Source organism: Schistocerca cancellata, chromosome 5 (assembly GCF_023864275.1).
Source record: "Schistocerca cancellata isolate TAMUIC-IGC-003103 chromosome 5, iqSchCanc2.1, whole genome shotgun sequence".
Lineage (NCBI taxonomy): Eukaryota > Metazoa > Arthropoda > Insecta > Orthoptera > Acrididae > Schistocerca > Schistocerca cancellata.
This window is the reverse complement of record NC_064630.1, coordinates 827700275-827713278: the sequence shown is the minus strand read 5'-3', so window position 1 is coordinate 827713278 and position 13004 is coordinate 827700275. Positions and strand designations below refer to the sequence as shown.

Here is a 13004-nt window from a genome sequence, read left to right as displayed (position 1 = left end):
CTTAATCTCGTGTTGTGCATTCCAGAGAAATAATATCTTATTTACTCAGATGCTGATATTAACTGTAATTCACTAAGTAGATATCAGCATGTAAAGTTAGATAATGTCTAGATAGTTTAATACTAAAATGTATAACGAAAAAATTGTCATGAGATGATTGGCCCATAAACTTTACACCACTGTGTTTAAAAATGAAAATATATTTCATATTAATACAAAGTAGACTTTCGTCACATCCATAATATAGACTAGGACTTAATTTCCAAAAACTGATGTTACATGCGATACAAATTATCAAACTTCCTGTCAGTTTAAAGCTATATTCCAGAATTCCAGTCAAACCCAGATTGATGTTGAAGGGTTAGAAGATTGATAGACAACTACAATTTTTCTTTGAATTTTATTCCCAAATTGGTTTTGGAAAATTTATGTTTCCATCATCAAAGCTGTATAATGATAGAAAAAATTCTTACATCAATAATGAGAGATAAAAATATACATAACCTGCCCACCCAAGGACGATTTTAGTTCTGGCGTACAAGCGACATCAGCACAGTAACTACAGTGGCAACTTGACGTAACAAATGTGTAAAGTTTGAAGAGTCAGTTGTGAGCAGGCTGCATTAAGCAGTGGACATGTGGCTGTCATGTGTCGATGTTGTTGTCATCACAGATTTATCCCTTAAACCTCGACCCCCTAACAAAATGTGGTCCACCAAGACTGAAGGAGGAGGTGCAAAGGTGATGGGTGAGTGGAACACCTGAAGCATTAAAACCTCCATCTTAACTTCTCTCTATTTTTTATTAACTCAGTCTTGAAACCTTTGGGACAGACTGTGTGTGTGTTTGTGTGTGTGTGTGTGTGTGTGTGTGTGTGTGTGTGTGTGTGTGTGTGTGCATGCGATCCTTTTGTTTTCTTTTTCTTTATCAACAGTGTTTTCTGTATATTGCAGAATAAGCAAATGAACATTTATTTTTTACCTCATTATTGACATAAGTTTTCCTTTCATTGAAAAACACTGTTCATGGAAATATAGGTTTGTTAATAAATAATAATAACAATAATAATAATGTTGTTGTTGTTGTTGTTGTTGTGGGCTTCAGTCCTGAGACTGGTTTGATGCAGCTCTCCATGTTACTCTATCCTGTGCAAGCTGCTTCATCTCCCACTACCTACTGCAACCTACATCCTTCTGAATCTGTTTAGTGTATTCATCTCTTGGTCTCCCTCTACGATTTTTACCCTCCACGCTGCCCTCCAATGCTAAATTTGTGATCCCTTAGTGCCTCAGAACATGTCCTACCAACCGGTCCTTTCTTCTTGTCAAGTTATGCCACAAACTCCTCTTCTCCCCAATTCTATTCAATACCTCCTCATTAGTTATGTGATCTACCCATCTAATCTTCAGCATTCATCTGTAGCAACACATTTCGAAAGCTTCTATTCTCTTCTTGTCCAAACTATTTATCGTCCATGTTTCACTTCCATACATGGCTACACTCCATACAAATACTTTCAGACACGACTTCCTGACACTTAAATCTATACTCGATGTTAACAAATTTCTCTTCTTCAGAAACGCTTTTCTTGCCATTGCCAGTCTACATTTTATATCCTCTCTACTTCGACCATCATCAGTTATTTTGCTCCCCAAATAGCAAAACTCCTTTACTACTTTAAGTGTGTCATTTCCTAATCTAATTCCCTCAACATCACCCAACTTAATTCGACTACATTCCATTATCCTCGTTTCGCTTTTGTCGATGTTCATCTTATATCCTCCTTTCAAGACACTGTCCATTCTGTTCAACTGCTCTTCCAAGTCCTTTGCTGTCTCTGACAGAATTACAATGTCATCGGCAAACCTCAAAGTTTTAATTTCTTCTCCATGGATTTTAATACCTACTCCGAATTTTCCTTTTGTTTCCTTTACTGCTTGCTCAATATACAGATTGAATAACTTTGGGGAGAGGCTAAAACCCTGTCTCACTCCCTTCCCAACCACTGCTTGCCTTTCATGTCCTTCGACTCTTATAACTGCCATCTGGTTTCTGTACAAATTGTAACTAGCCTTTTGCTCCCTGTATTTTACCCCTGCCACCTTTAGAATTTGAAAGAGAGTATTCCAGTCAACATTGTCAAAAGCTTTCTATAAGTCTACAAATGGTAGAAACGTAGGTTTGCCTTTCCTTCATGTTTCTTCTAAGATGTACGGAATCCAAACTGATCTTCCCCAAGGTCGGCTTCTACCAGTTTTTTCATTCGTCTGTAAAGAATTCACGTTAGTATTTTGCGGCTGTGACATATTAAACTGATAGTTCGGTAATTTTCACATCTGTCAACACCTGCTTTCTTTGGGATTGGAATTATTATATTCTTCTTGAAGTCTGAGGGTATTTCGCCTGTCTCATACATCTTGCTCACCATATGGTAGAGTTTTGTCAGGACTAGCTCTCCCAAGGCCGCCAATAGTTCTAATGGAATGTTGTCTACTCCCAGGGCCTTCTTTCGACTCAGGTCTTTCAGTGCTCTGTCAAACTCGTCACGCAGTATCGTATCTCCCATTTCATCTTCATCTACATCCTCTTCCATTTCCATAATATTGTCCTCAAGTACATCACCCTTGTATAGACCCTCTATATACTACTTCCACCTTTCTGCTTTCCCTTCTTTGCTTAAAACTGGGTTTCCATCTGAGCTCTTGCTATTCATACAAGTGGCTCTCTTTTCTCCAAAGGTCTCTTTAATTTTCCTGTAGGCAGTATCTATCTTACCCCTAGTGAGATAAGCCTCTACATCTTTACATTTGTCCTCTAGCCATCCCTGCTTAGCCTTTTGCACTTCCTGTTGATCTCATTTTTGAGACGTTTGTATTTCTTTTTGCCTGCTTCATTTACAGCATTTTTATATTTTCTCCTTTCATCAATTAAATCAATATTTCTTCTGTTACCCAAGGATTTCTACTAGCCGTAGTCTTTTTACCTATTTGATCCTTTGCTGCCTTCACTACTTCATCCCTCAGAGCTACCCATTATTCTTCAACTGTATTTCTTTCCCCCATTCTTGTCAATTGTTCCCTTATGCTCTCCCTGAAACTCTGTACAACCTCTGGTTCTTTCAGTTTATCCAGGTCCCATCTCCTTAAATTCCCACCTTTTTGCAGTTTCTTCATTTTTAATCTACAGTTCATAACCAATAGCTTGCGGTCCGAGTCCACATCTGCCCCTGGAAATGTCTTACAATTTAAAACCTGGTTCCTAAATCTCTGTCTTACCATTATATAATCTATCTGAAACCCGTCAGTATCTCCAGGCTTCTTCCATGTATACATCCTTCTCTTATTATTCTTGAACCAAGTGTTAGCTATGATTAAGTTGTGCTCTGTGCAAAATTCTACCTGGCAGTTTCCTCTTTCATTTCTTCCCCCCAATCCCCAATCCATATTCACCTACTACGTTTCCTTCTCTCCTTTTTCCTACTACCGAGTTCCAGTCACCCATGACTATTAAATTTTCGTCTCCCTTCACTATCTGAATAATTTCTTTTATCTCATCATACATTTCTTCAATTTCTTCATCATCTGCAGAGCTAGTTGGCATATAAACTTGTATTACTGTAGTAGACTTGGGCTTCATGTCTATCTTGGCCGCAATAATGTGTTCACTATGCTGTTTGTGGTAGTTTTTTATTCATTATTAAACCTACTTCTGTATTACTCCTATTTGATTTTGTATTTATAACCCTGTATTCACCTGACCAAAAGTCTTGTTTCTCCTGCCACCGAACTTCACTAATTCCCACTATATCTAACTTTAACCTATCCATTTCCCATTTTAAATTTTCTAACCTACCTGCCCGATTAAGGGAAGTGACATTTCACGCTCCGATCTGTAGAATGTCAGTTTTCTTTCTCCTGATAATGACATCCTCTTGAGTAGCCCCGCCTGGAGATCCGAATGGGGGATAATAGTAAATCATAATTGTAACTGTTTGCTAGATTTCCTGTTCATATAAAAACAGATTATATTGCTGCGGACCCAACCCAACCTAAGCATCAGCCTCGTGTAAATGCATCCAGGATCATGTTTTTCATTGACCCTTACTGAGCCACGCAACACACCTCGCAACTTACCTGACTGCTTCCTTCCATCACAACCTGTCTTTTACTTTGCAGATTCTTCCAATCTTCCTGAACACTTTGTTAGACTAGTGATGCTTGGAGAAAGTAAGCTGTAGCAAAATTGTTTAGCCACAGCCTAAGGATTGTTTATACGAGGTGCATTCAAGGTCTAAGGCCTCAGATTTTTTTTCTAATTAACTACTCACCCGAAATCGATGAAACTGGCGTTACTTCTCGACGTAATTGCCTTGCAGACGTACACATTTTCCCAACGCTGACACCATGATTCCATGGCAGCGGCAAAGGCTTCTTTAGGAGTCTGTTTTGACCACTGGAAAATCGCTGAGGCAATAGCAGCATGTCTGGTGAATGTGCGGCCACGGAGAGTGTCTTTCATTGTTGGAAAAAGCCAAAAGTCACTAGGAGTCAGGTCAGCTGAGTAGGGAGCATGAGGAATCAAGTTGTTATCACGAAGAAACTGTTGCGCAACGTTAGCTCGATGTGTGGGTGCGTTGTCTTGGTGAAACAGCACACGCGCAGCCCTTCCCGGACGTTTTTGTTGCATTGAAGGAAGGAATTCGTTCTTCAAAACATTTTCGTAGGATGCACCTGTTACCGTAGTGTCCTTTGGAACGCAATGGGTAAGAATTACGCCCTCACTGTCCCAGAACATGGACACCATCATTTTTTCAACACTGGCGGTTACCCGAAATTTTTTTGGTGGCGGTGAATCTTTGTGCTTCCATTGAGCTGACTGACGCTTTGTTTCTGGATTGAAAAATGGCATCCATGTCTCATCCATTGTCACAACTGATGAAAAGAAAGTCCCATTCGTGCTGTCGTTGCGCGTCAACATTGATTGGCAACATGCCACACGGGCAGTCGTGTGGTCGTCCGTCAGCATTCGTGGCACCCACCTGGATGACACTTTTCGCATTTTCAGGTCGTCATGCAGGATTGTGTGCACAGAACCCACAGAAATGCCAACTCTGGAGGCGATCTGTTCAACAGTCATTCGGCGATCCCCCAAAACAATTCTCTCCACTTTCTCGATCATGTCGTCAGACTGGCTTGTGTGAGCCCGAGGTTGTTTCGGATTGTTGTCACACGATGTTCTGCCTTCATTAAACTGTCACACCCACAAACGCACTTTCGACACATCCGTAACTCCACCACCACATGTCTCCTTCAACTGTCGATGAATTTCAATTGGTTTCACACCACGCAAATTCAGAAAACCAATGATTGCACGCTGTTCAAGTAAGGAAAACGTCGCCATTTTAAGTATTTAAAACAGTTCTCATTCTCGCCGCTGGCGGTAAAATTCCATCTGCCATACGGTGCTGCCATCTCTGGGACGTATTGACAATGAACGCGGCCTCATTTTAAAACAATGCGCATGTTTCTATCTCTTTCCAGTCTGGAGAAAAAAAATCGGAGGCCTTAGAACTTGACTGCACCTCGTAGTGTGGATCTTTCATTCTGGAACAGTGTGTGTATTGTTGTGAAACCTCCAAGCAAGAGAATTATCCACATGACTTGTGGCCCAAAGTTCTCTTTTCAAGAGAACTATCCAGATGACTTGTGGCCTACAGAAGGCATGAGTCTATCCATTCCCATCAAGAAACTTTTCAAGGATATGAAATGAGTCAAGAGGTATATTAACGTAAGACATCTTCTTTGTTTGTCTAATTTCTTTACAGCCTTCTATGTATTTCCTTTCTACTCCTGGATTCTTTCCTTTTACGTGTAATGTTTGATACTTTTAGAAAATGATCTATTTTATTTTCCAGTTTACTGTAATTGCCCCATGCATAGATATTCATTTTTCTCCTTACTGCTATTTCTTTTTGTGCCAAACATTTGCTTATTTCTGTTTTTCATTTTTATTGATTTCTTATTTATCTATATGCTAATGTTCATTCTCATTCACACAAAAACTCTAAAAAAAAATGTGTCGGTCCATTTCTAGCCCATATGCGAGCAGTTGTTCAGCTCGACTTTGATCAACAGAGGTGTCAGATGTCCTACTGAGGGATATTGTGCCAAATTCTGTACAGTTGGCACATAGATTGTCAAAACCCTGATTTGGTTTGAGGTTCCTGCCCATAATGCCCCAAACATTCTAGTTGGGGAGATATCTGCTGACCTTGCTGGACAAGGTGGGGTTTGGCAAGCACAAAGATTAACAGTAGAAAATTTAATTTTATCCATATTTTGCAGCTTCAAACGTGGTTGTATTCAATGCACTGGAAGTATAAATTAAAAAATGCCTTCAGACACAAATTTTTGTGTTTTATTAAATACCCACAGGGTCCAAAATAAATTGTGTATTTAATAAAACACAAAAATTTGTGACTGAAAGCATTTCTTAACTCATACTTTCAAACAGTGTGCAGGCAGATGTCTTGCTGAAATGTGAGCCCAGGATGGCAGGACAACAGAATGGGGTGTAGAATATTGTTGACAATCCGCTGTGCTGCAGGTGATGACCAAAGTGGTCCTGCCATGAAATTAAATTGCCTCTCAGACCATCACTCCTTGTTGTCAGGCCGTATGGCATGTGACAGTTAGGTTTGTTATACCACCACTGTCTGGGGCATCTCCAACACTGTTTCACTGGTCAACAGGGGTTTGGTATACCACCACTGTCCGGGGCGTTTCCAGCACTGTTTCACTGGTCATTAGGGCTCCTTTTGAAGCAGGATTCATCACTGAAGACAACTCTACTTCAGTCAATGAGATTCCAGGCCGAATGTGTGGAACACCACTGCAAACGCGCTTCTCGGTGTACAGAGGTCAGTCGTAATCAGCGCAAGAGGCACCATGAGCGCAACCCCTTTTCTCTGAGCTGCCTATATTAATGGTCCTTGTTGTCACTGAAGCATCAGTTGTGCTTCAGATCGATGATAATGATGAATCCAGTGCTCTGAGTGAGTGTCTGACAATTTCTTGGTCCTCTTGTTCTGTCATCTCTCTAGTTTGACCACTTCAGCCATGGCTCATATTGTTCATCTATTTGTGCCAACATCGTGGAATAGTGCCATTGCTCCTACTCAAATATCGTGCAGTTTCTTCACCTACATGTGCTCTCTCAAAGGCTGACATCTGCATATATTGTTCACACATCTGTCTGCGAGGCATAGTTCCTGTCCAACTTAGTACAAATAATTAAATTTGCAAAGACTTTATGCCCTGGTAATGACATGTCCGCCAGCCGTTGTGGCCGAGCAGTTCTAGACGCTTCAGTCTGGAATCGTGAGACCGCTACAGTCGCAGGTTCGAATCCTGCCTTGGGCGTGGATGTGTGTCATGTCCTTAGGTTAGTTAGGTTTAAGTAGTTCTAAGTTCTAGGGGACTGATGACCTCAGATGTTAAGTCCCATAGTGCTCAGAGCCATTTGAACCAATGACATGTCCTTTGTTTACTATCTTTGTCAGCTATACGGTGAAATTGTGCTGTAGCATTCCACATTCATCCGTGGGCTGTCAAAATTTACAATTTTGCGTTTTCTGTCAATACCTGTATGTACATCAATTTGTGAGCAATTTGTATAACTCCTTTGTGGTGTCCTTTTTTTTCTCCGTCATCAAAATTTTTCTGAGTTATAATTTTTTGTGGTGCTACCGGATTTTAATTCTGTAGGTATTTCATGGTTTTAAATATCACAAGTATGTTAAATTATATTTCCGCAATTAAGGTAGTGTTTCAGTTAACACATGCGAAAAATATCTGTGGGTTTACTTTGGCTCTTGCCCACCATCCTTGTAACATTTGGGTGGGAAATTGACATTACTTATTGTGAGTGTAGATGGTGTAAAAGATATGGGAAAAAACTACTGATATTTTTGACATTAACAATGAAAGTTTGCTCGAGAAGTAGACTTCCTAGTAGGTAAACTAATTAGGCTACCACTTTTCATTTATTAATGTGAACAGTAGCCATTATTCATCTTATTTCCTTGTTGCTGTATAAAGGGTGTTTTTGGAGAAGTAGTAAATATTTTAGAAGCTGATCTGTAGACTGATTCAAATAAAACATTCTGTTGACATGTGCTCATTTTTATTGGTTACAGATATACAAATGTTAGAAAGTGACCCAAACAACTACTGACAAAAGGTGTTAAGTAAAGGCAAATGATTAATGTATTGCATGTTGACATCCGTCTCAGGTTCTTTGGCTGACATTTGCTTAACTATTTTCCTGACATTTCGATAGCAATAGTGGCCGGCTTGCAAAAGGTGTTGGCAGTGGACCGGAGTCAAGCTTGCAGTCAAAGTTTGTGTGTAGATTCCTGTGCTGCAGCAAATGATTGTTGCAGGTACCAAGGGAGGACAACAACTGTAATGACCATGGAAAAGCCCTCCATTGTCAGCATGACTGGTATGTGCAATCTCTAGTGATGAGTCCACCACCTACACTGTAGGGTGAAGTGTGGACAATGCCAGCCACTTGTGCTTGCAAAATGTCAGGAGAACTGTTATAAAAATTTCAGCCGAAGAACCCGAGTCAGATGCCAACAGGTATTACATCAACAAGTGCAAATGAAAGCTCAAAAATTTTGTGCAAATGATACAATTCAAAGTTGAATTTCATAAATTCCTCTTTCGATATCCTACCACTTCTGAATTCTCATGACAACACCATGTGTAGTTCTTCTGAGGTCATGTTCTTGTTCATTTATGAGGGCAGCACTATTCATAATCCAAACAGTCAATTCACTTTTAGTGTTTACTCTTTATTTGCAGAATTCACTTTTCATTTGTACCCAAATCAAAAAATCTAAAGGAGTAATGCAACCATTTCCACTGAAGCATCTTCAAGGGAGTTTTAGGTTTAGATTACATGTCAGCTGATGTCTAGAATGTGCAGTGCTCTTGTCATACTGGAAGAAAACGCCCAGCCTTGTAACCAAAGGAACCACTTGCAAAATGCTGGAAGCTCATTTTCAAGTGAGTGTAATTAACAGAGCCCGTAAGGCGATGTGGTAGCATGACAGGTCCAATCATCTGTTATTCTGTCGCGCCACACCTCACATTTACAGAGAAGCGGATCTGAAAATGAGTCTCCAAAAAGGCATTTAGGTTTCCATCAGACAACAGATATGAGTTAAGAGTGTTGCTGATACCATTACAAATAAAAGTGGCTTCATCAGAAAACAGCATTAAAGGACTTCCACAGTGATGTGAAAGTAGTCAATGACAAATTCTAATTGCCTACCTTCATCTACTTTTAGAAGTTGTTGAATCCACTGTAAATGGTGAGGACAGATGCTGACCGGATGTACTGTCCACAGTATTCTTGTACATGGAATACTGATATGTGTCATAATTTGATGTGTGCTCTGTCTGAAGACTGTGTTCCACTAGCTGAATGATGCTTTCTCCATGGCCAACACTGAGTATGTTTGCGCGTTGAGATGAAATGTGGCTGCTGGACACCCCACCAGGTTCATGCAGATTAGTGAAAACACAAAAAACATTCTTGAACATGATATTTTGTGGTTAGAAAATCATCTGCTGTGTTCTCTACAAGATGCACCTGTGTTTCCACTACAAAACCTGTTCCTAAATAGCAAATTGACATATATACGTATGACATGCAATGCATAAACATTGCAGTAGGACTGTCAAGCGAATCATATTCACAGTTAAGGGGACCAATACATCATGTGGCTAAAAAATGGATTTTTCTTATGGAGTTTGAATCTTTGGAATCTTATTCATGTACTCTCCAAAGGATTTTCATGAAAAATTGGTTTTAGGATGTTTATGTTATTTTATTGTGTTTGTGTGTCATTCCCAGATTTACCTTTCCATCTCACTTATCATTTAGTTTTTTATGTGAAATGTGTAGCTAACATGTAACGGTGCCATTATGATGCTCAGCTGTTTCACATGTGTTTCATTGCTGGAAGTTTGTTTCTGTTGTTACTCAGATAAGTGTATTTGCATTGTTGTGAATCCAGTTTTGCTTAGATCTCACTGAAGATCACAAAACTGAAAGGAGTATTTAAAAAGAGTAAGTTTAAAGACAATCAGCACAGAATGTCCTCTCCTCATATACATATATCACATGAAAATATCACAGCAGCACCAAGATAAAGTGCTCCACTCAATACTGCTCACAGTGCTTCATAAAAAAAACTATCTCTTTTTTTCTGATGAATATGGAATCGTCATAGGAACCAATGAAGAAAGGAAAAATATTATTATAGACATGAATATTTTATCTGACATTGTTTTTAATTTTGTGAAGTGCAAGAAATAAGAAATGTGGAGTATCTGAATGTGTGTAGAGTGGAAATGTGGAGTACGTGAATGTGTGAAGAGTGGAGAAAGTGACAGTGGTTGAAAAGATCTCACAATTGTATTACAAATTGTTTGTTATAATTGTTTATCTGTTGTTTGCTTTATAATTTCATTGAAACAGACTCAAATGGGCCTTGTGGAGCAAATACAAGACTTGTGTACACTCTATGTTCAGTTGGGAAAGGTAAGGCTGTGGGAAAGGTTTTCTGCACTGTCATTGATTTGCGTACTCCAACAAAGAACTTCCACAATCTGCGAGCATTATTGGAGAAAGCATGAAGAATACTGTAAGGGAAGCTGTTGTAGAAAATGAAGGTTGCATGGTCCTTGCCATTGCTTTAGATGGAAGCTTGTAAGAAAAAGGGGACATCTCTCCCTAAACAGTGTTATTACAGCAACAAGCATAGACACAGGGAAGGTGATTGATGTAGAAATTATGACCAAGTATTGCCAAATTGCTAAAGATTAACAGGTGGCAGAAAGGAAAAACACAGATTGAAATGAGGATAACAGTGATAGGATGGAAGTATTTGGTGTAAAAAAAAAAATATTTGAAAGATCAGAAGAGACAAGAGGCATTTGTTACACTCAGTACCTTGGAGATGGAGACAGCAAGGCCTAAAAGGAGTGTAGTAAATTCCAATCTCTATGGTGATGTGGAAATTACCAAAATGGAATGTGTCAGCCATGTACAAAAACATTTGAGGACCACTCTTAGGAAACTGACAGTTGACCTGAAAAGCAAAAGATTTATGATGGTAAACTACTGACAGGGCAAGGTCGTTTGACCAAGAATGAAATATTAAAACCTCCAGAGATATGGACAGGGAATGAGAAGGAATAAGGACAATGAGGCTATGAAAAATGATGTATGGTCAATATTTTCTTGTAAATCTTCTATAGTCCCTGCCTGAAAGGTGAGACATCATGGTACAAGATTAACAGGGCAAAAATGACAGGAGAATCTTATTTGCATAAGCATAGTCTCCCAGCAGCTGTGACTAGTGTTATAAAGCCCATATTTAAGATTTAGTCTGGCCTGAGCTATTGAAAAAGTGTTATGGGTGAATCCAAAATTCAAATGAGTGTTTCAACAGCTTGATATGGAATTATTTACCAGAAATTGTGTTTGTAGGTATGCAGACATTAAAAATGTAGTCCATGATACTGTTCTCACATACAGCTGTGGAAATATTGCCAAAATTAGGAATCATTTTTTGCCATTGTGACAGCTGTAGAGTGCAAGATTCTGAAAAGCAAGACAGTCGGCTAGATGTTGCAATGAAAGCTAGAGGACATGCAAGAGGTAGAAGAAGACAAAACAGGCTGTCTTTAGTTGTCTGTGAGTGTTCAGACTCAGCTCATTTTCTTTAAAAGAAATATTCAAGATAATTCAGTGAAATTTAGTACTTACCTAGATAACTGCCATCTTCAACTACAGACTCTCAAATGAGGCGAAATTTTAAATCCCTTCATTTTTTTAAAAAATTGAAAAAAAAACTGAAAAATAATTTGTTAGGTTCAGTGCAATTCACAGTAGGTAATTAACTTCTAGTAGAAATTGCATTGCTGTACGTTCAGTAATGTTCTCACAAATGGTACAAACGTTTGGTGTAAAATTAACATGGACTGGATGGGGAAATAAGCTCCACCTATTGGCCCCTGAAAAAATTGAATTAATTATGTAAACTCGAGCACAGCTTCATAACTTGAAATTCAAAACAAAAATTACGATTGATAATTAAACACAAAGTAACTGGAGTAACAACATGTGAAATGGAAACTTATCTATGTAAGCCGCTTTATCTCAATAATCAATAGAAGTTTGACATGTGTTATATAGAAGGTTTTATTTGAATTAGTCTACACTACATCCTGCATATATGTATTTACTATTTCTCCTGAAGCAGTGTATTCCCAATATTTTTCTGTAATACTTAATAATGCATACATTTTTCTTTTGCAGCATGTTATTCTTTCAAAGTTTTGGACTTTTGCTTCGTCACGAGATGTAGACCCAGCACTTGCCAATGTCCTGAAGAAACTGTGTTCATTGTATGGATCGTGGAGCTTGGAGAAACATCTGGCACTGCTATATCAAGGTAAGAAACTAGATACACTACTGGCCATTAAAATTGCTACACCAAGAAGAAATGCAAATGATAAATGGGTGTTCATTGGACAAATATATTATACTAGAGCTGACAAGTGATAACATTTTCACACAGTTTGGGTGCGTAGATCCTGAGGAATCAGTACCCAGAACAACCACCTCTGGCTGTAATAACAGCCTTGATACACCTGGGCATAGAGTCAAACAGAGCTTGGATGGCGTGTACAGGTACAGCTGCCCATGCAGCTTCAACACGATACCACAGTTCATCAAGAGTAGTGACTGGCATATTGTGATGAGCCAGTTGCTCGGCTACCATTGACCTGATGTTTTCAATTGGTGAGAGATCTAGAGAATGTGCTGGCCAGGGCAGCAGTCGAAGATTTTCTGTATCCAGAAAAGCCCGTACAGGACCTGCAACATAAGGTTGTGCATTATCCTGCTGAAATGTAGAGTTT

General features: G+C 39.1%; 1 protein-coding gene across 4 annotated transcripts in view; it reads left to right on the top strand.

The window, feature by feature from the left end:
• Positions 1 to 13004, top strand: part of LOC126187730 (peroxisomal acyl-coenzyme A oxidase 3-like) — a 135610-nt gene that overhangs the window by 90423 nt on the left and 32183 nt on the right. For all 4 annotated transcript variants that reach the window (XM_049928980.1, XM_049928978.1, XM_049928979.1 and 1 more), the window contains exon 12: positions 12400 to 12535. In XM_049928980.1, coding sequence (XP_049784937.1) covers positions 12400 to 12535 — 136 coding nt within the window. The remainder of the gene's footprint in view (positions 1 to 12399; positions 12536 to 13004) is intronic.